This window comes from Neopelma chrysocephalum, unplaced genomic scaffold, assembly GCF_003984885.1.
Source record: "Neopelma chrysocephalum unplaced genomic scaffold, ASM398488v2 Primary Assembly neopelma1_60, whole genome shotgun sequence".
Taxonomy (NCBI): Eukaryota; Metazoa; Chordata; class Aves; order Passeriformes; family Pipridae; genus Neopelma; species Neopelma chrysocephalum.
The window spans coordinates 4,312,988-4,337,712 of NW_020897715.1; the positions used below are offsets into that span (position 1 = coordinate 4,312,988).

At 40.5% G+C, this 24,725-nt stretch overlaps 1 protein-coding gene across 5 annotated transcripts in view; it reads right to left on the reverse strand.

Annotated features, from left to right (window-relative positions):
• APP (amyloid beta precursor protein) overlaps nt 1–24,725 on the reverse strand; it is a 205,882-nt gene that overhangs the window by 8,766 nt on the left and 172,391 nt on the right. For 3 of the 5 annotated variants that reach the window (XM_027680894.1, XM_027680892.1, XM_027680891.1), the window contains 3 exons: nt 18,648–18,869; nt 12,041–12,094; nt 2,048–2,148 (listed from right to left, as the gene is read on the reverse strand). In XM_027680894.1, coding sequence (XP_027536695.1) covers nt 2,048–2,148; nt 12,041–12,094; nt 18,648–18,869 — 377 coding nt within the window. The remainder of the gene's footprint in view (nt 1–2,047; nt 2,149–12,040; nt 12,095–18,647; nt 18,870–24,725) is intronic. The other 2 variants (XM_027680895.1, XM_027680893.1) reach the window with 1 other exon arrangement.

Below are 24,725 nucleotides of genomic sequence, written 5' to 3' on the forward strand. Positions count from 1 at the left end.
TCATGCTGAAAGACTAAATACTTTGACAAGTATTTAACAAAAATGCAGAGTGAAGCAGGAAACCAGCTGAGAATTATAATGAGCTGTATAACATTTGCACTCTTTAAGAAACACAACCTTCCTCAGAGAGGTATTAAAGCATGCAGTATAAATATTTATATTGTTCCTAGGCACAAGCAAGAAATATGTTTAAACAAAGTTAAGAATTCACTAGAAAGCGCACACAATGGACAGTGTTGGTGTGAGCTGATGTGAAGTAATAATTTCTCCTGTCAATTTTACCTACCCAGGACTGAAATTCTGTTACCACACTATCTCTGAGCACTGTGGAATACCCCAGCTAATATGCAAGAGAGGAAGGCCTTAAGCACTCTGAGCCATGAAAATCAACTTAATGTACAGTTCAAACATGACCATCCATAAAGCAGAAAATAACTGCAATTTCAGCTCAATTCAGAGGTTTGTGCGTAAAATACAACGTGCAGCTCAATTCAAAGCAATATCCTTAAGAGACTGTTTCACTAAATCCTACCAGGACACAGAAGGAAAGCACAGATGAAAGTGCTTTCTTCTCCCTGCTTTCGAATTAAAGCTAATGGAGAAGGGCCTTGGAGAGGACATGGAGTGTGGTAAGGAAGCAATGCCCTGTAAGCATCAGTCCAATATTTCTCAGCAAGACCAGACTCCTTGCTCAGTCTTAATTGAAGAGATAACCTGGAAGACAGCTCACTAATTTTTCAATAGTGGTTGTACCTATCAGTAAGAAGTATGGCAAAAAATGCTGTAAGAAGCTAGGAAGGTCCCATTTTAAGCAACGCACTCCCCATCAGCCACCACCGTAAGGGGAGCTCCCAGCACCAAATTGTGTGGGTTGATATGAAACCACTTAGATACTGAACGGGGCTGCTGGGAAATGCCTACGACAAACCAGTATCTACTGTGTCCAGAACACATTCCTGCAAGCTCCTTCCCTTCAGTACAGGTTTGCTCCATCCAGATATTTAACTCATCTGAGCTAAGCATGTCAGACTTTCCCAAATTAGTGTTAATGCATTTTGGATTAGCTCGTCAAACTGGGAATTCTCAGTTCTCGGCATCAAAGAGATGGCAGAATATCTTTTCACATAGTGATTGCCTAGTTCAAATGCAAATTTGAGCCCCATGTTAATTTTAATTTTCAGCACTACTTAGCTTTAAGAATATATTAAGAAAAAAAGCTTTCAAGCTTAATATCAGGATATTGAAAGCCATGGAACTGGAAGCAGAAAAGGTTTATAGTCAACACTGCTGTATGGGTTCTTCATTGCTTATTAAGGGACTGAAAAAAGCTTTTAGAAGATGCTTGTTCTTACCTACACTGCTTTTGGTTGTAATTTTTATGTTCATAAGAAGTACAGTTCAAATGGGGAACAATATTTTGCTCCTACGTGCCCTTCACCTGTTAACAATCATTTAATATACCTTAAGGAACAAAACACACAGACACAGCCAAAGTAAAATTAAGGCCAGTGGAGAATCTCCTCTTATCCCAAGCAGGCAATCTCTTGCAAGGTTACGCTCCACGGTGTTCAGCTTCCTTCATGCACCACCACCATCTGTTTTGACAGGAAAGGAATCTATTCCTGAAACGGTGTCACTCTATTTCTTGCTGCACCATGCTGTGTGTCTTTTTAATTTTCTTTTTTTAAACTTAGCATTTTCCTTCCTCTGTATCTCTTCAGTTATGAGACCATGACAGATGGACTGTGGGACAAGTACTGTCCATATGACCACATCCAGTGACATGGCAGTGCAAGGCCTGGAACTGTCAGAATTTCCTCTCATGTCAGACTTGATGACTTTTCACCCTCTCTGCTGACATTATTCCAGGTTTACTCTCATCAAAGAGAGAACCAGAAAAATCATAATCTGTTCATGTGATAACTTTTTGTTGGCACTTTCAGCATCCACATCACTGAGGGGAAACATGGCCATAAGTGACTCACTAGCTCGAGACTGAACCAGCAACTCAAAATGCAGGTGTGGAAAGCACAGTTTGTTCACTCACCAGCTTTTGATGATGAACTTCATACCCTGAGTCATGCCGGAACTCCGCATCCATCTTCACTTCAGAGATCTCTTCTGTTTTAACATTGGTCAGCCCAGAACCTGCAGCGCAAAGACAAGGCATTAAACGAAGTCAGTGATTCAGATCCAGTAAGACTCTGCTCAACCCCACCCTTACCACAGAAGGCGGCATCGGTATCATTCGCACAGAGGAGGTGGGATGCAAAGTAAAAGGGAACCGGGAGAAAAGGGAGGTACATCTGATGTTTCAGTCCCACTGAGGTGACACAGAATGAGCTGGTAAAATTCCTCGGTTAAACGATCCTTAATCCACTGCAGCCATATTGGTGGGAGCATCAAAGGCTTTCAGCATGAAACACTGCTTGAACTGAGCTGTGAGGGACCAACAGAGGCCTCCTGAATTGGCTCACAGACTGCAGACAGATCTGCTCTGACAGCCTCTTTAGCAATGTCAAGAAAATTTGTTGTTTAGGCCAAAATCATCCTCCTCCCTAAGCTCAGGCTGCTGTGAGGAAAAAACACAATACCCCTGGTGTGAGGACGGGAACTCCAGATATTGTATTTTCTTGTTTCCTGCAAGTCTGTACCTTTTGCACAAACATGCACAAGTAAGTTACTAAAATGTCTGTGAGGTTTACACAGTTCTTATTTGTTTTCAGATTTCATACCACTCAGAACTAATGATTCATGGCTTGTCTTCTCTCTGAGAGGTGATAACTGTCCCTCTTTATTAGAAACATCCAGTAAAGCAAGTGAGCACAGCTTGCAGCAACCCTGTTCTCCCCTTATGAGTGTGAAAGGGAGATGCTGCACTTGTCTAACTGGAAAGAAGGTGAGGATTTCCTCCTGGAAAACGGCCTTAGGAGAATGAGCCAGACTTAATTGCAGCAGAACTGTGTATCCTGTATATGTATCTATGAATGCTGAAGAGCTGGTTCCTGCTCATAGAGAACATATGGATATTCATGGAGCTGGTTATTTTCCTTCTCAGTATCAACGCACTGACATTTGTATTTCTTGGAGATACAAACACTGCAGAAGAATGAGATATTTATGAGATATTAATTCCTCTCCATATTGAATATAATAAGAACAAACTGGTTCATATTCCTTGTCTGTATTTATTTTAGCATTTTCTCACCCCCAGCTCTTCTCTCCAAGGCTTCATTCTTATTATCTTGGGCTGACCTTAAGTTCTGATGCAGAGGAAGAACCTCTTAAAATTCTCAGCACTACTGACTGCTCATCTGTTCCACTGTCTCTGTGGACCCTAAATAAATTCCTGAAGAATTCCATGTGCCAATAAGCTCCACAGTACTCAATGCAAGAATTACTGCCCTTTGATTGCCTTTGAATGTGCAATTTCTTTTTTTCATCAAGTCCTGGTTTATTTTTGAATTATGAGTCAGCAAGAATAGACCTTCCCAAGAACTTCTCTGGACTGTACAGACAATCCAATTCTAAGGTTCTGATCTTTCTTTTCATAGGAAACCATGCAAAGGAGAGAACAAGAATTCATCTTCATGCAATAAAGTATTTATGGTTATATGGTTATTTTCTTGAACAGTCTGACTGCCCCATAAATTCTACCTTACTGTCTTTTTTTTTTAAGGAATAAAGCACTTAAACCTCTCAAATTTCTCTGGTTTTTGATGCTACATCACAGTACTGACACAGATATATTATGGCATTTACATAGGAGAGACCATTTCTAAATCCAAGAACCATAAAGATCCCATGAGGATCTGTGCTGTGCTGTTTGCAAAGTGATCTGGATAAGGGAGTGAATAGTGACATGAGCGTTTATTAACAAAAAATAAAAGAAAAACGAGGATAGTCAAAGTAAAACCAGCTGCAAAGAACTGCAGAAGGATATCACAAATTCTGAGTGCAAAATAAAAGGTAAATGATACTCAGTGTTGATACAATGTAAAGTGGTGCTTGTGGGGATACACAGCCCTAACTATACATACACAATAAAGGCTCTAGTATAGCTCTGTTCCACCCAGAGACAGAGACCTTGCAGTCCCTGTGCAGTCAAAAAGGCAAAGAGAAAGCTGGGAGCACTTATGAGAAAAGAGAGAAAAGAGAAAACATTGTTACACCACTGGTTAAATTTTGCATCTTCATTTTAAATGTAGCTATCCATTCTGGTCACCCCACCTCACAGAGAGGCAGAAGAACTACAAAAGATACAACGCAGGGAGACACAGATGATCATGGGTATGGAACGGCTTCTGTACGGGCAGAACTAAGATCGGGAGTCTTCAGACTGGAAGCGGCAACCAAGGGGACACACGACAGAGGCCTATGTGTGAATGACAAGGTGAAAGTCTACAGGGAATGGTCATTCATCATTTCTCCTAAGAAATACGGGACACCAACAGGGCTATGACACAAGACTGAAAACTAACACAAGAAAGCATGTGTATATATATACAATTTGGTACAATGCACAACTGGACGTGGAACTCACTGGCACAAATCATGAGGATGTTCAAAATATAAATGAACAAATGTGAAGAAGAAATGTTTCTCTAGGGTTACTAAACACAATGGAGAAAATATAATTTCCAGTCCTGGAACCTGTCAAATGCTGGCTGCCAAAAGCTCAGTGGATGTGCCAGGGGTATAGGGCAGAGGTGAAATCTGTACATACCCTGTTTGCACCACTGCTAAGAGCAGGAAAATAGACTTGGACACTTCTGCTCTTGGGCTCTGACCACTTTTACTGAAAGCAAGCTGTGACAGCTCAGGCTGTGGGTCTTTGTCAGCTTCAGTTAAACAGCCAAACGCTGCAGGCAGGAGTTACATTTCAGAGGGCAGGACAGGTCACATCAATGAGCAATCGGGGGTGACAAGTTCACCAGTAGTCTCAGTTGCTGGAAAAATGCAGGCTCAGGCTTCCCTAAAGCCACATTTCTCTGAGGCTTCCCTTCAGTCCTCCCATTCCCATTAAACAGTGGCACGGGAGCCATACTTCCATAGCACGGGAACCATACTTCCATAGCATGGGAACCATACTTCCAGCATGTAGCAGGTTAAACCATCTTCTTTGCCTTGAGATCAGACAGAATTTTTTTGTTTTGAGACAGGTGACCAAGGTCTGGTGGTCTACCTGGCCTTACTCACCAACCCACAAAAATGCCACGGGATCTGAACAAATGTAGGACCTGATATTAGGAAGTGAACGATGTTAGACTTACTGAAACTTGGTTTTGGTAGCTGGCACAGGAAAAAGGTCAGAAACAGAAAAATCTTCTGTTGCACTAGCAAACCTCATAGAAATTTTTTCCCTTCCTACCTCCCTTAGAAGTGAGGAAAAAGACTTCTAAAAGGAGAGCTAAGGTAAACTGGTGGTCTTCTGCAAATAACTGATTATATAGTATGGAGAAGCATGACATTGCACTGCAATCAATTAAATACCTGGTATGAGACAAATATATATATATATGTATATATATAGGATTATATATGCCTTTTCACAATGTTAAATTATAGAATTGAGACTTTTTATTTAACAGATCCTCTTTATTTCCAGTTCATTCACTTTCCTGTCCTGGACTCTACATATTTAGACTTACATGCTAAAATCAAAGATATATATTTTTCAAAGGTAGCAACTGAGGAAGAAAAACTTCAGGGTCTTTTCAAAAGTTTGATTAGAGGTAAGATGCAAGCGCTTCCTAGTACCCATCTACCCTTGCACTGAAGACAAGCATACAAAGAAAAGTTCTTCCTCTGACAAGAATTTTAATCCTGACAGAAAGTGATGCTTTTTCACTACCAATTCTAAAATCCACAATACAAACACAAAAACCAATGCACAAGATGAGAAGAGAGAGCAACAGCCTCACCGCAAATTCACCAATAACAATAATTATTAGCATTTTTTCTTCTGAAACTATCTTTAGGGAGTAGAATTCCTAATTCAATTTCAATTTCAATTTAAAAATACTTCAACTCAGCTGGCAAATATATTAACTTGCAGTTCCTTAGAAAAACTGACAAAACTATTTTGTTATCAAAACCACGGGCTTAAAAGCATCTAGTGAAATTCAACAAAATGAGCTACCTATGACAGGCTTTTAATTATATTGATGTTAATAAGCAATATTAACTGCTTTTATACATACATGTGTACCCATGCACATGTGCACAGATACATAGCCAAATATCAAAAAAGCAGCATATAAAAGCTTTATTGTTCCTTGCTCTAAAGGAAAAAAACAAACCATATGGAGTGAAAAACTACTCATATGAAAAAAACCCAAGTAGCTGCTTTGAGGAACACTGTACTCACATAGATAAGCTTCTGTGTTTCTGTAAATATATAGTTAGGCTCTCAGAAGAATAAAAAAGAAAGAGGATACAGCAAATTCCACCAAGGATGCAATCAGGTGTACATTATCTACTACACTGCTTGTAATTGCTTCATCTACTGGTTACATAAACACATAAAAAGGTTTTCTATTTTGTTTTGCACTGATCTGAAACAGTATTAGCTGTGCCTGTGGTCTAGAGTTAAAAATTAAACGTCCAAGGGAAGCACAGCTGAAATAGCTGGATGTGGGTGGTCTCTACACAGAGAAAACCAAAGTTTGGAAAACCAGTTTGAGCAAGGGAGCACTGACTGCATTCAGGAAAACATCCATCTCCATGTCCATGAACTCTGTTTGAGTCATGGCAAGAACAAGAAAAGATCTGTTGAATCAAGGCCTGTTACAAGCATAGTAAACAGCTTTATCTGGGTAAAGCTTCATCTAAAATAAAGAGGGTGGATGGCAAGGAATGCAGTCTTTGAACAACCGCTCAGGCAGACAGCTGTGTGCTCCAATTAGAAGTTCAGCTACTACTTCCATATGACCCTATGACTTTGTGCAGGTCACTTCATTTTGAAATAAAAGAAGAAGAATGAAAATTGTACACTCATAAAGATGAAAATAAAGACTATATACTCAGTTTTGTAAGGACAACTCAAGTATCTTTGAGGACTATGCATTTTTAAGACTGCATGGAACTAAAACTTTCTAGTCTCTCCTTGGAAGTTAATGGTAGTTCACTTTTACTTCATAGATGACTATGGGGCTCTCAAATTAGAGAAAGCAGAAAGTAAGTGCAAAAAAGAATGTTATCTTTTTAAAAAAAGATTCTCACTGGATTTGAATGTAAAATAATTCTTTCTCAGAATACATGTGTGTAAAAATAAATAATCAAACCAAGTAAAATCTGGTTCAGTAATATTTCTGGCATGTCAACACAGATGCTGTGCATATGCACCTATAATTGCATTTGCAGTTAGTAACTATCTGACTTATAAAACAAACCAAAAGAATCTAAAGGAAAAAATCCATTAATGATTTTTATTTGGTAGCTGCAGACAGTTGATTTAAGGCAACTGTATTGAACTAGCATCACTAAGACAGGGAAAAAAACACCCTGGCAATTTCTGGCAAGAAAATAATAAATAATTCACTAAGCTGCTCTATGCCCTCACCTCATGCAGATGCAGCATATGTGCTAATGATTCTAGAGAACAGCCATTAGGCTTACTGACCCTCTGCAAGTATGAGTTAAAACCCTCAGCTTTTTATATAATGCAATAAAGACACCATGTCCTGACTTATTAGCAGAAGGGCCAGGGACAAAGCAGCAGCTTTATGTGCAATATTTCCTCAAAATAATTAAATGTTTGCAAAAACAATCAACTGACAATGAGCTGGAATAACGCATAAAAAACCCCAATAAATCTAAACCATACTTCATGGAAGAAAGTAATACAGTTAATATAATAAAATCCTTGCACTGTGAATTATGGGCATCCTGTGAGTGATGTAATTACAGCTGTTAGTGGTATAATTACAGCTGCAACTCTGCAACAGATGAAAATATGATCTGCCCTGAAAAGAGCACTGGTTTTCTTTATCACCTTGAATTACAGAAAATCTGCCAATACTAAGCAACATTTCTTCTGATGGCCTGTTTTCCAATTTTCACTCAATTTCCACAGATCAGACCTGCTGAATTAACATGAGTAAAAATGAGTATCTAAAGATGTTTTTTTACGTATTTTTATGTGTGTATTTGTCTGTATATATACATGCACACACACACACACACAAAGAAGTTACTAATAAACAGATACTCAACATTCAGCTGCAAGAAATTAAGTGTTCATCATGAAAAAGTGACCTCTGGGACACAGGTGAGAAGGAAACACTACCAAAAAAGCTGTTACAGTGAGACTATCACAAAAGAGGTCCTTGTTCTATCTGAAGCTCTCCCTATGGAATTTCTCAGGCTGGACTGGAGCCTAGTAATGTCTCCCTTTTTTTCTAAATAAGAAGAAAAATGTTACAAATCTGTTATAGTTGTGCTGATGACTGCTTAGTACATCTAGATATTTTCCTTCCCTTTGACCTTTTACTGTCTCGTTTACTTTCTTTCCAGGAAAGAGATGATAAGAAAGGGTTTGAGGCATAATTCTTGTTTTTGCTTGCCCATTTGTGAATTAAGAAGGGGAAGGACAGTAAACTGAAGCACTAGGCCCCTTTTCAAACACTCTTGTGAATTACACTGATGTTTTATCTATACTAGGAAATGGGGTTCCTCCTGACATTATTCTTCTCCTGGGATTGATGTAGATCATATTCCAATTCAAGCTTCCACTGCAGACAGCCCAGGTGGAGTGCAACAGAGGTGGGGGTTTAAACAACTGGCATAAGTGTCAGTAAATGCTTTAAACTTGGTCTTTATTCATAAGTTTTTCTGCTCTATGGACTGGACAACTCTTTACTTTTCCTGACTTCACTCATAGATTTTATTTTTTGAAAGAGAGAACAATGTGATGAATTAAAAGGATTCTAGGCAAGAAAAATATTATTATCAACTAAATACTTGTTGGACCACATGATCCTTGAAGTCCCCTTCCAACTTGGTATTCTATGATTATTGTGACTCTTTTCTGTACTGTGACCAAATTACCTCTCTTGTGGGAAAGTGACAAAGATGGTCGACATGATTTTGATCTACCTTTAAGAAAAACATAGTGAACATTCAAAGAATGCTGTGTGGGCAGAAAGTGGTAAAAAGAAAATGGAAAAGAGAAAAAAGAGCATGTGTTTGTATGTTGTCTTAGTTCTTTCAAAGCTCATTTTCTTCAAGAATTTTGAGCAGCTACAAAACATTCACTTGTTCTTATTCCCAGGCTTGGACTGTTGCAGGTTGACATGACATCTGTATTTTCACTCTGAAGAAGTAGGTTAGGGTTCCACCTTGTTCACCTGAGCCAAGCAAGCAGAGGCACCAGCTGGGAAGTCAGGACTGTGAAAAGGGCAAATCTTTCAGGAAACCAGTAAGAAGCTGGGCAATTAAAACAAAAAATTACAAGCAGCTGCATATATTAATCTGCCTCCAGTTCCCTTGTTTATACTTTTTCACTGCAGAATAATCTACTATTTTTTCAAATTTTTCTTTTTCAATAAAAAATAGCCCCAAACTGTAAAATCAGATTATCCCGAAAGGACACAAAAAGTATCTCTTTTCCTTTTTGAACCTTTAAGACAGTAATTTTACTTGTAACTAGCAAGTAAAACAGTTTTAAAACACACATTTTTAAAACAGCAGAATCTCTCTTCTATTTCCCAATATGCATCCATTTGATTTCCTCTATTCCTAGTTTATGAAGATACTCAGACTGGTATACATTTTTGTTCAATTGAAATTTTGTCACAGATAAATTGCTTTTGAAGGATGATGAAAAATCATGTGGACAGTTATTGACAGAATCTGTATTAGTAGGAAAAAGTTTGCCTAAGTCTGGGAATGGTGATGAAAGACATAAGGAACTTAGGGTCTACCAGGAACAGTGAAGAGAACATGTTTATGATATGTATATGGTACATTTAGCACTACTTTAATGTGTCAGAATTCCTATTTCACATGTACATGTAAGACACTTCATGCTGTGAAATTGGGAATGCAAGCACAGCAGTTAGAGATTTCAGTCTCCCCAGGGATGCAAGCAGGGATGAGTGCAGTGCATCCTTGGCAGGCTGGAGGGGTTCACTCCCTGTGCCAAACACAGAGGATGGGCCTTTGCAGCACTTAAACTCCATGCTAAAAACAAGGAAAGTGGCCCAGGCCCCTGGACAGCACCATGTTTGCACCTGAGCAGAACGCTGAGGAAATATCCCATGTGATTTTCACAGTGCAAAAGTTACTGCATCTACTGGAAATTTCAAGACATAATGGTCACATGCTGAAATGTTTTTTACCTGACCTCAGTAGTCCATCATACATATTCACAAAGATCATTAATGACCTCTGTTACCTCTACTTTTAGCACTATTTGTATCACCCCAACCAACAAAGTGCTCTGATATAGTTGACTAAAACATATAATTTCCCTCTGAAACCAGAATGCAGCAGTGTGAGAAAATCTTTTCTCCAGAGGAGGGACACCAAGGATTTCTGTCATGTGTGAGGAAACAGAAAGGAGGAAGGAACAATCCTTAGTAATAAATATGGGCCTTGTAGCAGGAGATTTTTCAAGATGACTGAAATTAAAGTTGTTAACAATCACAAATTTTAATATTACAAGAAAATTTCTAGATTGAATTAGTATTACAAAGTTCAGATTAAACATATTAATGTTTCATTTGTGATGATATTTCTCCTGCTCTTGGGGAAGAAATGTAATATAGAAGGCAGATAATGCATTATTGGGGGGATGTCCCCTGACCCCATGACTTTTGGCAATGTTGCTCTGTACCTGTTTCCAGACTCTCTTTATGGAATGAATTGAGACTTTAAACACAAGTTAAGATGTCAGACTCCTAGAGCAGTGCTAGGAACACACAACCCGTCCAGCCCTGACATGTATCACAATTGCTGCAACATGGGAGCTGATTTTACCTCCCACTGTTGCAATTTCTATAGCCAGTAAACATAGGTGAGTGATCAGAAAGATTTAAACGCTAGGAAGGTGTTGTCCATAATGCTAGCAGATGTTTGGAGGACAAGATGAAGGGGAAAAGAATACAGATTGATCAGTTTAATCTGATCTAAAAAAACCCCCCACGATTACGATGTGACACTGAAATAATTCTGACTCTGAACTATACCAATCTTATCTCACTGTGTGTTGGAGAGTAACTTCTGAAATAAAAGGCAGTTTGGTCTCAATGGAATCAGCCATTTCCAGATAAGCCTAAACAAAAATCAGAGGAAAAACAACCCAAAATGCAAAACAAGTTAGCATGAAAAGCTAAAATCTCTTCCTTTTGAAAACTTGAATTGTCCCATTTAACTTTTCCAAACATCTGCAGCCTGACCCAAGGTAGTCATCTGCTATTACTCTGAAATAAAAAAAAAGACACAGGTACCTACAGAAGAGAAACAATCACCCTTCTCTGCCCTAGAATGGAAAGAACACCTGCATAAAGGTGTCAGGGAATCCAGAGGGATAATACATATGAATTTTTAGATATCTGGAGTTAACTAAGATAAGTAGCACAGCAAAAAATATTAATGTCCCCTGAAATTCTGAAATTGTATGCAAATTCTGAAATTAATTATTAGCCCAAATTTTCTTGACTCTGTACACTCTCCGTAGAGGATTCGACATTTTTATCATACATTCCCAAATTAAAAGCAGTGTCTGCACTAAGGGGTTTCAACTCTACCCCCTCCTGCACCTGACAACACATTATGGCTGGAAGGGATGAGAACTTGATATGAATCAGTGCTGGGTCTATGGTCCCACTCCCTCTGCAAGCACACAGCCCGAACACTCTGGACACAGAGGGCACTCACACAGGGGAATTTGCGTGGAAACACTCCCCTGGGTCACGGAATAGCATCACATTTTATAAGAGAGGTACACGAAAACAAAGGTTAATCATTTCAGCTGAAGCAGACCACATGCACGCCAGGAAATACAGGTTAGGTAAAAGCCATGCAAGTCATGTACCTGGTCGTGTGGTGAGTCCTCTGTCTGCAGCCGGGCGGGCATCCACGGGCTCAACTGGGCATGTGCAGGAAAGAAACAAAAAAGCAAACAGAAATAAACAAAGTCCCCCAAAATCATAAAGTCAAGTGCTCTTCTGTTGGGACAGTGCAGGAGACACATAGTGCATAAACAGAGTTACCAAAGCAACAGCTAGAAAAGATCTGCCTTCGGTCAGTCCTGGAAGTAAAAGGAAGGGAAGGGCATGACTTCACAAGGAAAGCTTCACAGCTGATGCATCAATTTTACATCATATTCTGGTTACTGCTTCAAGTGAGAAACAATTAAGACCAAGAATTTCTGTCAATAGAATGAACCTATACTCATTATATGCAAACTTTTTGCCATTGTCTGATCAGAACTGGCAGCCAGAACAGACATGATGAGATTCTGCAGCCGCTCCTGATCAATACTGACTTATAAACCTACTGAATCCATCCTTTTTCCTTTCATCAGGGATTCTTTACAGCACTAACTATAAGGTTTGAAAAAAATGAAGTCCATTGTGAAAATACAATCAATACTTCATTCCTATATGTTCTGATTTGTAGACAGCATATTTGTCTTCCAGTTTTTGAAAGGGAACCACAGAAGAAATACCACTTTCTATCCAACTGTGTGCCCTGCAGTTTTACAAAACTCTTGTATTACCCTACAAAGGCTTTATCAGCTAAAATCTAAGGTTGATGGACCTCACTGGCATTAACAGAAAAACAGGATTTGTAAAACTCAGAGCTGTTTGAATCAGTGTCTTCTGCTTCAGTTAAGTCCAAACATTCAGGTTTTTACCCCCTTTTTTCTCTCTTTTACTCCAATCCTGTTGCCTTCCTTATCTACCCAAGTGACAGTGTCAGAAAGAACTTCAATTCAGAAATAAAGTGTTATATTGTTCCTTAAGAATTCAGAATTTTTAACATATGGTATTCTCATTCATTTGAATTTTTGGATTCAGGTATGAGCCTTCAGAAGCAGTAAGTGAGCAACAATAACACAGGAAACCTGACAAAACTTCAGTTTTCAATCACAAAGATCTGCTCATCTTATTTGGCACCAGAAAATCACACAAACCTGAGGAGACTGCTGACTTAAGCAACAGAAATGCCCATCTTCTCAGGGAGTCTGTGCCACTGTTCCTGTGGGTTTGACAACCAACCCACCACGCTTTTAAGTGAGAGCCTGTAAGTGGCTCCCGTGTCCTTTGCACGCAGGAGATGACTGCAATAGCTCCTGCCTCTGGGAAAAAAGCAGTAAGTCAGCTTTAGAGTAGCTGCAGAATAAAAGAGCATTGGCATATCTGACTTGCTTGTGTTTCCAGAAGGGCAGACTTTTCACAGAGCTTGCTGGTCTGGTGCTGCAGAGACAAGCCACTGAGGCACTTCCTTTCACAGCAGTTCGGAGTGGCACTAGCAGACCATGTAATTGCTTTCCTTACATATCTCTGTACAAAACCCAATTTCCACCCTTAACTGAAAGCTACAATTTTGAGTATTTTCTATTAATGTCTTCTGCCAGAATTTCAATATTGGTGGCACCAACCCTCAGGCAGGTCAGCAGTGATTTTCAGTGGCAAGGACTGAAGGGAAGGAACAACCAAGGACCAACATGACCTAAACTGCTCCTGCAGACCGCTCCTCTGTCATTCTGGTTCCTGCCTCCTCCCTAGAAGGCTCAGGTGGTTTTATTTCCCTCCCTCCCTACATGCCCATAGCTATGGAGAACTGAGGGAGCAGCTTGTGGGTAGCAATCGAAATGGGAGCAGGTGAAGGGACAAAGGGATGGAGGAGGAAGTTTCTGTTGTACAGTAGCATGGACCTAACCTCAGGGTAATGCAGTATTTGTGGTGAGGTGAAAGTATTAATAATGAGTAATTCCTCTTGTCACCTATAGTTTTGGAAGTACTTTACAGGGGAAAAGGCAACATCACTGGCACAGTTCATAATTGACACAAGTGAAACGACCTGCTCAAGGTCACAAACCAGTTGCAGGGCAAAAACTGGAGGCAAAAGCTAAGTGCCAAGGGTCTTCCAAAGCAGATCATGATTCCAGGCAGCACGATACAAAGAAAGCCTAGTTTCTGGAGAGCCCTGAGCTACCATCTTTTGAATTTCAGTTGCATTTTAAAGCCTGCTTGCTCTGCTCCAGTATTAATGTATGCACAAACCGAAGTTAACTCTGAAAATCTTGTCCGTGGGTTTTCTCAAGGCCTGTTCCACTGGATCACATCACCTCACAACAGATGATGAAGAGGGGAGAAACTTAAACGTATTACAGCATTTATCAATAATCAAAACTCAAAGATATACTGTGTGTTACTATAAAAACCTTCATTCATTTTGACGCTCCAGAATCATATTTGTTTTGAACTTCTACGTGCACAGAAATACACTGAAAATTCATTTTCCAAAAAGACTCATCAAACTAAATTGGTAGGTATCTGCTTACACTGACCACTCAGGCTTCATCCAGGCTACACATCCCACCTTTATCTAACACCAATACATCTCAGAAGAGCAAGACAGAATGCGTTTGCTTCTCTTTTTGAAAATGAAAGAGCATCAAAGAGCAGGTACAAACCAGCAGGTGAGGAGTGCTATGAGATGCTCACCTACCAGGAACAGTGTTGAAGGGAGTAACTGGACAAGTCATAAGGATAACACAGTACATTTACAGGAATCTCACTTTAGATAAATACTTTGTCACTAAGGCTACCTGTAACTGCAGGCTAAAACATAGAGAGTAAACCACCAAACCCAGTTAGTCACTGGCAAAATGCCCAGGGGGCTTGGCAGTGTCAGAGCTTCACAACTCTTGGGGGTTTGCCTCCACCTCTGAACGTGTGTTTTTCATCATTAAAACACAATTTCCTGACAGTTTGGTGGTACCTACTGCAGGGTCCTCAGAGAGTGGTTTTGGCCAACCTAATTTGTGTCGCAATACGCTCAACATCCATTCAGCCATGCAAGTGGTGTAGTGAATTGCCTGCTGCTTTGGATTAACTTCTATGGGCATTTATGGGGAAACTACCTCAGTGGCAAAAACGGAAGGAAGTACTTGCAGAAAATACTGGGCTAGGCTAGACTTTCAAGGTCTATCTATTTTTAGACTATTTTCACTTATTCATCAGTAAAAGCAATTTTAGAAAAATAAACTATTTGCATAAAACCCACCCTTTCACCTAAACATGCAGTTTAGACTGAGAAAATTTCAAATGGAGTCGTGAAACCTTAAGATTACATGACAACATACCAATCCAACACATGATTAATATCTCCTGATGAGACTTGGGATTAGATCTGGGCCATGGAAGGAAACAGGCATGGGAATCAATGACAAATTTAGGGTATTCTTTTGTAATATAATTTCATCACTTCTACACTGAATACTGAATACTTTGAAACCAAGATTTAATGGCTGCATTTCCTTCCACTTTTGCCACAGTCATGTTTTGGTTCAAGCATTCCTGAAATGGTTCATTAAAAACAAGTCTCATTGCAATGTCTGTTGGAGGGGGTGAGATCCCAGGTCCTAACCCAGCCTGCTCCAGGATCTGTTCTGCTGCCTCTCAGATACTGACAGTCCCATCCGAAATTTGTTGACTTCATATTTCAAACTAGACCAAAAGAGAATCAACAACTGACCTTGCAACTTGCCTGCCATCTGAAACTCCTCTGGTAGTCTCTGTTCAATCTGCTGGGTCACCTGCTCAGCACATTCCTCAGGCACCAGGCCGTTCACAGGGAACATGCTGTGGTTTTCTTGGTGACGCTGAGCACTCTCAGCTCCCACCCAAGCAAACAGAAGCTGAGATGCTCAGCATCTCCCAGCAGCAGGAGATGCTGACCATCACTAACACTGCAATGCTCAGTCACTCCATGGTATCTGAGGTTTCTCTAGCACATGATTTTTAAGCTGACACCTTTTTTGATCAATGGTTTTTCACTGTAAAGCAGTAATGACTTGCTCAGTTCTGCATAAAATACAAAAACCTCCCTCCACAAGGGAAGCTTATTGTGTGAAAAACAGGCTATGCAGAAATACCTTCAGTGGACAGGGAAAGGAAAAACGGAGAAGGAGAAAATCATGTAAATTGTTATTTACTTCTTGCTACTTCCAAAGCATATTGTAACAAGACAGAAAGCATGTTTTTGGAAGCAATGCAGACAAAGTCTGAAATAAGACCACGGTCACAGAAGAAAACAGGCATGGCAAGTGAAGACAAACGGCACGGTTAGTCCTGGGATTCTGGAACAAAGAGCTGGGAGACAAACACAATGGCAAAAAATGAAGCTGTGAAATTCCCTTTTGATGCTATAGGCAAAGGTATAAGAATGAGTGTCTAAAGAAAGAAAGAAGGTATTACAGACATGATCACATTAATAATGTTGTGGTTTGGGTAGATGACAGAGAAATATAATAGGAAGCAAGAAGGACTTGAAGAGGTTTAAGTCACCAAATAATTTCCACTTCTAACTGTTCAGGCTTGAGCAATAATAATGGTTGGCCTAACAGACTTGTTTGCTGCACTAACTTCATGACAAATACAATTCTGATGTAAAAAACCAAAACTAAACCCCAACGACTTGAAGGCATGAAAGTTTAAAGAGATTTCCATAGTAAACACTAAGCAGTGCTGCAATAAAGCACATACTGCATTAAAACATATAGGATTCATAATTAAACACTATGTGATTCCAGGCAGGAGAGTTTTTGTTTCTTATTTGCTGTCATACATTTTAAAAGGAGAACCATGCTCAATATACTTGCCTATGGGAATTCAGTGTCACGTTGATGTACCTTTCATTATTAAATTCTGAGCTTAGCCAGGTTTCTGATGGAAAAATACGCTTGTATGATTAAACTGCGGGTATGTCTGGGTGCACCTGTCTACCTGACAACTTCTGAACCTGGTGACTGAAATCAGTACATTTTGAAAGCTGGGAGGACAGACATCAAAAGTAATTAATGCCTCCCAAGCTTCATAAAAGCAGGCAGCGGGTATAGAAACCGATGCCCTGGATGCCTCAGCTACGGGAAAAACTGCAGTGAGAGCTGAACTGGAAAATTCCTGCAGGACAGACACCAGCAGCCAGACTGTGACCTGCTCCTGGCAGACAGCCCTGACACGTGCACTGTAGCAGGCTGCAGCTCATTCCCCAGGAAAATGAGGTTCATCCTGCCAGCCTGGCCAGCCGTCTGCACCCTCGCCTGATGCATTCCAGCCAGCTGCTCTCGCCGTCACCCGGCTGCAAGTGCCCTTCACACACGTCTGGAGCCCTTGTCACCACCTCCTGCCTCCTGGTCGCTGTTGCTGGCCCATCCATCGAGTCTGCTCTGGCTCTGCTCTTTTACTGGGTCCCTCCCTGGCACCCTGATTTTAGCCCCACTCCTGAGCAGCCTCTCCTCTTCCCTCAGATCCATATACCTCTGCCTCGCTGATTTGCTGACCTTTGTGCAGCTCTTTTCTTTTGCCTGATCCTAGGCTTCTCTGACTCCTGTGGACAACCCACTTTGATCAAAAAACTGGTTCTAACTCCACTGATTTCACCTGCCACCAACACCAGACCTGGCAAATCTATGTCCATGTCTCATGCTTCATCTCCCAAGCAGCCAGTAGCTCACAGTCACTCACACATTGTGCTGGAGTGAGACTAACTGCATAAGGTTGGTCTCAGAACTCATTCTGAGGGCAGGTATGGCCTAAGCCAGTGGCTTCAAAAGACTGGGAGGATATTAATGTCTGTGCAGTTCAGCTACAAATCACAAATTTGCCTGAAAAGACTTCTGTAGTTCCAGGCTCTGTGACTCTATTGTGGTTTTGCAGTAACAAACTTTCACTGATGTGATTAACTTGGTATCAGTAACTCTGCAGTTGAACTGACAGAGGAAAATAAACACAATAGGAAGAACTTTAACAACATGAACCAAGTCCCTCAGGTTTCTGATTAATTGGCTCCAGTGCCTAAGTGAACTACTAATTCCAGATTATACATAAATTATTGAAATAGCATGCGGTCACTTCAACAGATTAGTCCATAAGCAACATAAAATACTCCTCAGGAAAAATCTTTTCACTAGCCAGTTGTATTGCTGAGTATGTAGAACATTTCTGCAGTACGTTACAGACAAACAGTGTAGGGTGGGAAATAAAATCATCTGTCATGCTAGGATTGCTGTAATCATTTTCATGCCAGCAAATAAAAAGCTCTACCTTAACTAAAACACTCATTTCATTGTGGCACAAATCTAAGAACTTATCTATCTCCCTTGGCTCATTGTCATGTATCTTATAAAGACTGTCACTCATAATCTCCTAGAATTTATTATGGTTTGTTTCTAAAGGAAAGTAAGCTCAACACTGAAATGTACTGTGTGTCTAAATTCCAAATTTTAGTCAGGGCTTTCTATTCCATCAAAAAGACACAACTGACACGGCAGACCAGCTCTAAACTTATATTTCAGAACCTCTATCCTGCTTACATCAGAAAAATGTCAATTTTCAGGGAACAACATGAAGAGAAACCATAAAGCTCAGCTCAGAATATTCCGTGGTTTCTCCCTCTATCGTACATACCTTCATTTTCAGTATTGGCTGGAACAGAATCAACTCCAAAGGGATGCCATGGCTGAAGATCATCTAGGCTGAAGTCTCCATCCACTGGAAGAAGTTCAACTGTAGTCTTGGTTTCCGTCAACGAAGGCATGAGAGCATCATTTCCATAGCTGATTCTGGGTTCGCTGATCATATTGGCCAAAACATCATCAGAGTAGTTCTGCTCTTTCTGAAGTAATTCATCTGCAAGGAAATTTCAATGCAGAAATTATCTGAAACAGCCTGCATTTCACAGGACCTATTTTCAATGCTACTGAAGTAATAATTCACTGTTGTGAGACTCTGTTTTCTTATGATAAAGAAAAACATAAAGGCTTGGAATAGTCAAAACCCCGTGATAAGCACTGCAGCTAAGTAAGGCACTTTTTTGAAACATCAACCAGAATTGTCCAATACTGTTTCCTACCTGCATTTCCACTACATAACAGTTCACAGATCTGTGCTATACAAGTTCTTTGACTGTTCCTCACCACTTTTAAAGAAAGCACTAAACAACTCCCTTTAACTCAACATGTTGCCATAAGTCAACTGGTGAGAGGCTAACAGGAAGGAAAGTCTTTGTAATCTCCCCTTCTTCTTAAATGCTCACTGCCAAAGCTCATTGCAGCTCTTAAATCCTAAATCACCACATCAATTACTGTATTAATTGGGTTTACTGTAACACACCAAATCTGAAGAAACACTTGATTTTTTAACATATATAACTTCACCAAAACACTGAAGTAGTTATTTGTTAAAAAGCAGTAATAGACATCTGCAGGCAAATGATTTTACAAGCAACCAGGACCTAAAGCTGTGCAGTATTGTCTGTGTTATGAGGGGTTTTATTTCCTTGAAGCAGCGTGAGAACAATCAAAGCACTTTTCAGCTCCATCCGGTGTCCAGGACAACTCAGCATTAAATATAAACTTGGAGGTTGTGTGTGCTTCATTATTTCAATCTCTTCTCAGATCAAAATTCATCTACTCTCAGCACAGGAAAGACATGGACCTGTTGGAGCAAGTCCAGTGGAGGCCACAAAGTTGATCAGAGGGATGGAGCATCTTTCCTATGAAGACAGGCTGAGAGAGCTGGGGTTGTTCAGATGGGAGAAGAGAAAGCTCCAAGGAAAACTCACTGTGGCCTTTCAATACTTAAATATTAAATTTGTTAAATATAAGAAAGATGGGCCAAACCTTTAGCAGGACTTTTGCGACAAGACAAGGGGTGGTGGTTTTAAACTGAAGGAGGGTCCATTTAGGTAAGATATAAGGAAGTTTTTTGCAACGAGGGTGGTGGTAGATGCCCCATTCCTGGAAACATCCAAGGCCAGGCTGGATGGAGCCTGAGCAGCCTGACCTAGCTGAAGATGTCCCTGCTCACTGCAGAGGGGGTTGGACTAGAGGACCTTCAAAGGTCTCCTCCAACCCAAACCATTCTATAGTTCTATTCTCCATCCCCTCCTTCACTGTCATTTGTTTTTGCAGGAGAAACACACTATTTTAAGTACTTTGAGGGAACTTGGTGCACAAGAACACATTCAAGTGAGCAACTGCAGCAAAGGAGGCAGGTAACTGCTAATCAGGCACTGATGTAATTAGTAAGCAGGTGTCACAGAGCTAAATAGTTCATAGCAGGAGACCGTAAAGGTTACACTACTAGAGAACAAGTGGTTATGCACATGAGCACACACATAGCAGCTGATGGATGATACAACAGCTTTTATGAAGACTGGTTTGTCTGCACTTCATTAAGGACCCCAGCTGTCACTGCTTCACGTCCACATCTCAACCAGGTAGCAATCCAGGGACAAGAATCATCACTTCTACTGCTGGGCCCTTAATATCACTTATAGGGGCTCACTTATTTCCCAGCAGCATCAGTGATGAAGAGAATGTAAATTTCTATACACATTCTAGCTTTAGATCCCTCAGTAAAATCTTTTGAATGTTATTTTCCTCTTAACTTTACCCCAAGCCATAGCACCTCAGAAGCACACTGTAACCATGCAGCTGCCCTCAGTAAGGGCCCTCACCAAGGCATGAGCATTAGAGCTGGCACTGCTTCAGTGCCTTTATCAACAATGATGTAATGGGGCTCTGATCTGCAATGTCTCTTAAAGACCACCTCGAGAAAACTGATGCAACTCTCTGACACACAATTTCTACAACACTAAATTCAAAACATCAAAAATAAACAAAAAGCTGTAACCTCAGCCCTGGAGCAAATATGTTCTGAATACTGTAATATTATCTTTTAAAACAAAATTTCCTGCTTAAACAGCAATTACTTGAGCACAAGGTAAGCCTGATGTGTACACAAAATTTAATTATGTGATTTAATTTGTCCATTAGAATGACTTACTAAGACAGTATAGAAAGCCTGCATCATACTGAATTGTTTTTATCTTCATGTTAATTTTATTGAAAACCATGTTATTTTATAAGATACCTTCTAAATCTTCAGCATGGAAGGCAAATCTGATTTTTGTCTCCCCACTGCACTTACAGTAATCCTTTTTCAAATTAAACCATCTCCTTGTATCAGAGGAGAGACATGTGAAGCACCTTGATATTCTGAGCAGACACAGTATCACATGACAGGTGTGAATTTTCATTAGATAGGGATGAAGAGACTTTACAAAAAGGAGCTGGATGTTAGTGGCCTGAGGGAGAAGTCTGGTGTCCACGTGCCTTGCAGGGAGCCACAGATGATCACAGCTGAGCACACTGTAATACCATATCATCATGGACCATGGGAGAAACTATCACAGTATATCTTAGTGCCTGCAAGCCTTACAAAAAACAGGAACTGAAGAGTTTTGGAGTGCAGCTCCCCTCATTCCCACCGTCCTCCCTGTTCCCAGAGGATGGTATGAGGCACTGCAGAGAGCCTCAGCACACCCAGCAGTGGAAGGGAGTGATGCTGGGGGAGCTGTGCCCCAATCACCCCTTTGCTCTGGGCAGTGCCAATCCTGCACAATTCCTGTCCATTCCCTGCTGCTGATGCACTCTGTGTCATCAGGGACAAATGGTGCATGGAGGGGAAGGAAGAACCTGAGGTCTGGAGCGGAGGAGCAGCACCAGGGCTGGCACAGCACTCGGGGGAGGCCACAGTGCAGGCACAGCTGGGCCTGCCAGGCTAACAGAGAGGGGCACCCAACTCCCATGATTATATCCAAACCCCTGGGGGCTGGGAGGGATTGCACACAAAGTCTCTCTCAATGCTCTGAAGGAGCACGTCCTTGCTGGCTCTTGCAGGCTCCGTTGTTTCCCACTCAGCTGCGGCGCAGAGCACGGACAGGAACTGACCTGCACAATAGCTCAAGTGAGGCAGACAGATACTACAACCAGCAGATTATGATCACATTCATTTTACAAGCAGGGAAACAATGGCCAAAATGAATCAAGCCCATCTGACAGGATGAATCAGACACTGAATGACAGTGAGAAATTGGAAGTGCCTGGCATAGACACTGTGCTGGAGTCCATCACACTGAGGCAGCTGTGTCTGCATTGAGTAAATGATTTGCAAACAATTGCTTCAATCTCTGAACTGCTAAAAAAAGTTTGCCTTAGGATTTCCAGTTATTGACACTAGCTGGCAAAGCCCCAGATCAATTTTTCAGTGTTGATTTTGTTCTGAGTATCGATGGCTACTTGAATCATGGGCTACTCTAAAGGAAAGCCATAGAACGCCACTGCTACCATCAACACAATTCTCCCTCCCTTCTTCACAGCTACCAACTCAATTCCCCCATCCTGCAAAAGACAATTCTCTAAATAAGCAGGGAGTACAGTCACAGCTGGAGGCTAGGATGTGCATTCAAGACTGTTTCAGGGGTTTTATTTGTATGGCGAATATCTTATTAGTTGCTGGAAATAGAGAGATTCTAGGCTGCTCCTCAAAATTTCATCTCCCATCAAACCAATGGGACAAAAATTCTATGACAATCTTCCTATAATAAATGTTTTCTTGCTCACTCATTATCTCCTTGTATGCTCTGCTAAGCCTTGCCACTGAGAAGAATAAAGAGGACGTCCAAATTTTTTGGCCCCTGAGAGCATGTGCTCAAAAAAACATCCATGACCTTGGGAAAAACCCATGCTCAGCTGGGACCTCAAACCTCCCACCACCTTTGAATTTGGTGTGAGAGTCTACAATTGCTGCTTTTCCTCCAGGCACCCAAAATTCTCCTTCAGGCACTTAAACCTTTTCTTTCTCAGGATGAGAGATAGGCTTTATTTCTGGTACTTTAATAAAATGCTTCTTGGACTTCTCATGATCTGTAAGCAAGTTTCACTTATTCTTGGGGTCACTGCAGGCATTTCCCCATGGGTCAATACTACTCAACAACAGCATTTAGAAAAACTGAAGTGTAATATGTTTGGGGAACTGGATAAAACATAATACCACTACAACTGCCTTCAAGCCTTATCAAGACTATCGTGTAATCCCATAAAAGCAAAGAAGGAGCTGAAGAAAAGAAATAAAACTTATTACAAAGTCTTCTGGTGGATGCTGGATTGTTAGAAGCCATTTGTCCACAACAGCCCGAGACCACACTTCTATCTGTAAAGCTTTGCAAAGAGCACTGTGCTAGAAAAGATACCAGGACAAATCCCAACAGAGGTAATGGAGTCTTGGAGTGGCAAAAACCACGCTGTGCTCTGACCTTGCCTACTTTTTACTGGCACACAACGTTGTTTCCGATGGACTCTGGGGCTACTTCCCAGCCCTTCATTGGCACAGCTACAGTGATAGATACTTCACGTGGAACAGTGTCTCTTGCTTCCCTGGAACACCAGCAAACTATTAGCTAACTTTCAAACCATAATTTTTATTTAGCTCCTAGTTTATTATTTAAAATTTCCAAAAATAATTATATTTGTTTGTTGTGTTTTGAAGGAGCTCATCTACTAGATGAAAAGCTCTGCAATCACTATTATGCGCAAGGCTTTTGAATTTACTTGAAAAGCAGCTTTAAAATTAGCACTTATAATTTTGGAAGTTCTGTAAAGCCATTTAAGGTCTTAAACCAGATTAGAAACAAAGTGCACCCACAACACCTCTAATTAAGACTAATTAGAACACCACCAAATTAGATGCCATAGTTTTGACCCAATACAAAACACCTTTTGTAAAATGCCGTCTACATGATAGAACATATACTGATGCAAAGATGGGCTTGGAAATCAGTTCAAATAAACTTTACAAATGCAGAGTTTTATTGTCTCATATTTATCATCAGCGACCCTTCAGTCTGAGATGATCATGTATTTTTCCCAAAGTTAGTTGTTTTTGAGTATGTCCTTTCAAAATGACAAAATTAAAAAGTGTCAGCAACCTCCCTGTTTTTCCTAACAGCAGAAATTGGAATGTCTGAGTCCTAGTGATGGCTTCATTTGCACGGGTGCACATATTGCCTGATACCAGCCTGAAGGCTCTTAAATCGTGCACATGCTGTATGCCACAATTAGGATTCACTAAGAACACTGACACAAACGTTTATTACAGTGTGTGTGGTAAGAGGTAACATGTTTAGCTGCAGCTTTCAGTTGTGTGCCTACTTTGCAGGGTAATTTAATATGCCACGTTGTCTTCTAAAGGAGTTGCACTGAGATTATGCTGTCAGGTTTTTACTAACTTTGAGTGTCTGCATCTTGTCAGCTGTATGAATCAGAACTCCTCCAAGACTGGTAAAAAAGAAAACAAGACCTCTGTGCCTTATTGCAGAGTGAAGCTCTGCTGAATTTCAAGCACATTGTTATTCTAAGATGTCTTGCTACATCAAGCACTGTAAGATCTTAATGTTACATACTGTTAGGTGTCCTAATTATAACATTACCAAGCCACAAAACACAATTATGTGGTATTCAGCGTTGAACTAATTCATTTGTATAGTACAAGTCAAATATAATTTAGAGAGCAACTCTGATAAGAACTTCATTGAAAGTGACCTGCCTACTGGAGGGTGTGAGAGTGGCTTTGTTGCCTGCACGCTTTGAAGATGATGATAGAGGAGCGATATGCTGCAACATTACTGTGAAATACTGGAAA